General features: G+C 43.3%; 1 protein-coding gene across 1 annotated transcript in view; it reads left to right on the top strand.

The window, feature by feature from the left end:
* Nucleotides 1-2490, top strand: part of LOC116886619 — a 37524-nt gene extending 35034 nt beyond the window's left edge. The window contains 3 exon segments of the mRNA XM_032888126.1: nucleotides 1219-1333; nucleotides 1441-1581; nucleotides 2213-2490. Coding sequence (XP_032744017.1) covers nucleotides 1219-1333; nucleotides 1441-1581; nucleotides 2213-2429 — 473 coding nt within the window. The 3' untranslated portion in view covers nucleotides 2430-2490.
* The last annotated feature ends 291 nt before the right edge of the window (nucleotides 2491-2781 follow it).

The following is a 2781-nucleotide window of genomic DNA, read 5'->3' as shown; positions in this document are numbered from 1 at the left end:
AGAAAATGTGGTATGTCTACCACGATGGAATATTACTCAGCTATCAAAAACAATGCCTCTATGAAATTCATAGGCACATGGTTGGATCTGGAAAATATCAACCCGAGTGAGGTAACCCAATCACAGAAAAACACACATGGTATGCACTCATTGATAAGTGGCTATTAGCCCAAATGCTTGAATTACCCTAGATGCCTAGAACAAATGAAACTCAAGACAGATGATCAAAATGTGAATGCTTCACTCCTTCTTTAAAAGGGGAACAAGAATACCCTTGGCAGGGAATAGGTAGGTAAAGTTTAGAACAGAGGCAGAAAGAACACCCATTCAGAGCCTGCCCCACATGTGGCCCATACATATACAGCAACCCAATTAGACAAGATGGATGAAGCAAAGAAGTGCAGGCCGACAGGAGCCGGATGTAGATCTCTCCTGAGAGACACAGCCAGAATACAGCAAATACAGAGGTGAATGCCAGCAGCAAACTACTGAACTGAGAACAGGACCCCCGTTGAAGGAATCAGAGAAAGAACTGGAAGAGCTTGAAGGGGCTGGACACCCCATATGAACAACAATGCCAAGCAACCAGAGCTTCCAGGGACTAAGCCACTACCCAAAGACTATACATGGACTGACCCTGGACTCTGACCTCATAGGTAGCAGTGAATATCCTAGTAAGATCATCAGTGGAAGGGGAAGCCCTTGGTCCTGCTAAGACTGAACCCCCAGTGAATGTGATTGTTGGGTGGAGGGTGGCAATGGGGGGAGGGTGGGGAGAGGAACACCCATAAAGAGGAGGAGGGGAGGGGCTAGGGGGATGTTGGCCAGGAAACCGGGAAAGAGAATAACACTCGAAATGTAAATAAGAAATACTCAAGTTAATGAAAAAAAAAAAAAAAGAATTTACCTGTGCAACACTTTCATGGTAATGTGAGTGCTTTGTTCTGGGAGCCACACTGTCAACATCACAATTCTTTGGCTGTGTGGTCACATTTGTCTGTACAGTTGTATCCATTGGGCAGATTATTATTTTGTGGCCAGATCTGATCTCAACTCCATAATTATGTGTAATGTCTGTCTCAGCAGTATTAGTTATACTGAATGAACAATTTCTGTTGTCAAAACAGGAAAAATCAAATCACATTTTCTGGGTGTGTAGGGGAGTGCCCGGAAGAGCTGTGGCTGAGGCTTTTGATAACATAACTGTCTTGACTCCAGGTCCAGTCCTCTGTATTGAACAAAGGGAGCCAGGGAACCCTCCATCTGAATGCCGAGCTTCTGGTGTCCTGGACGCAGAAAAACACATTTCTGAAGCTGAAGAAGATCCCAATATGTAGAATTCAGAATGTGTCCTTCCAGGACTGGGGTAGTACAGGACCCATCCTGAGTTCATATATTCCTAAATGCTGATGTTCATTGTATTCTATCATTTGGGGCCAGGCCACACTTTAGGCCAAATCCATATTATGAAGACCTGGAGAGAATGGAGGAGGAGATCATGTCAATTCTGCACAACTTAGAGATGGAGAACACTGAGATCCATGAAAACAACCAGGAGCTGAAGAAGATTACCTTCTCTAGGTAAGTCCTGGTCAGAAAGGCTATCACCTGTGGAATGGCCATTTCTGATTTCTTTGTTCTGGATTGGACAGTCTTCAGCTATGATTCTATCTCTTGTGCTGTTGACACATCACTGTGCCAGGGTCATTAGGACTCAGTTTTCAGTTCCATAAAAGACTGTTACTCATCCCAGGATTGTCTAGACATCTGCAGAAGGCTCCAGATAGAACAGTACTGATTGAAGTCAGCAGAAGGTTATTAGGCTGACCTGGCCCCATGGTGTCATACCAGGGTTTAGAACACTCAGTGCATGGACCATATGGTTATCATCACCTTCCCTTGGTGCTACTGACCTCCTCTGAGGGTGTTTGCCTTCTACTAATTGATGTTACTCCCATGCTTTGGGATTACATGGATAGTTGTAGAACCCTTGTTCTTTTTGAGAGATTTGGACCCTATTTGATGCTTGGGTCACAGAAACAATTTCTTCTTCCCTGAATTGGCTGTCCTGTTTCTGCAGCAGCCTTATATGTATCAAGATGTATTCTACGTCTTCATGGGTATCTGGGTTCTAGGGTTGTTAGTGGAACTTGGAAGTAGGAATGGGAGAAAGGGGCAGCATGATCTTACTATGCAGAATGTATTTCCAGTAACCTGCTCAGCCGCTCCTGATGGAGAACACATGTATGAAGAACTTCTTCACATCTATGCAGGAGAGCAAGGTGGTACAGATTGATTGTGCACTGATACAGAAATATTTGATTGAATTGAACAAGAATAATAAATATTAACAGGAGAAGACCAGCAACCGCCAGACCCCAGCAATATCTGGTAAGAATAAGCAGCTGTGTGAGCTTAACAATATCTGATACCATTTTCCAATTTCATACATCTTTGCTTTCCCCTACAATCCTTCTAATTTACACTCCCAACCAGCCAACCACGTCCTGTAATGGAATTGTTCATTGCTCTATCTATGCACAAGTATTCTGGGAAGTTAACCACTTTTCAGAAACTGAATTATTGGCAAGTATATTTTGCTTCTGTTTTTGAAGCTGCAGTCCACAAATGGTGACAGATGAATAACATATCACATTATGACATGTCCGTGTGATATGCTATGTAGAGTTTTGAACAAGTTCTTGGTCCTGGACAAATGACATTTTGTAGTCATGTGACCTCCTAGGTAGGAAGCACCTTTGTGGGATAAGAACCAATTGC

This window comes from Rattus rattus, chromosome 17 (genome assembly GCF_011064425.1).
Source record: "Rattus rattus isolate New Zealand chromosome 17, Rrattus_CSIRO_v1, whole genome shotgun sequence".
In the NCBI taxonomy this organism is placed as follows: domain Eukaryota; kingdom Metazoa; phylum Chordata; class Mammalia; order Rodentia; family Muridae; genus Rattus; species Rattus rattus.
Note: the sequence above shows the minus strand (reverse complement) of the source record. Positions and strands in the feature narration are given on the sequence as shown.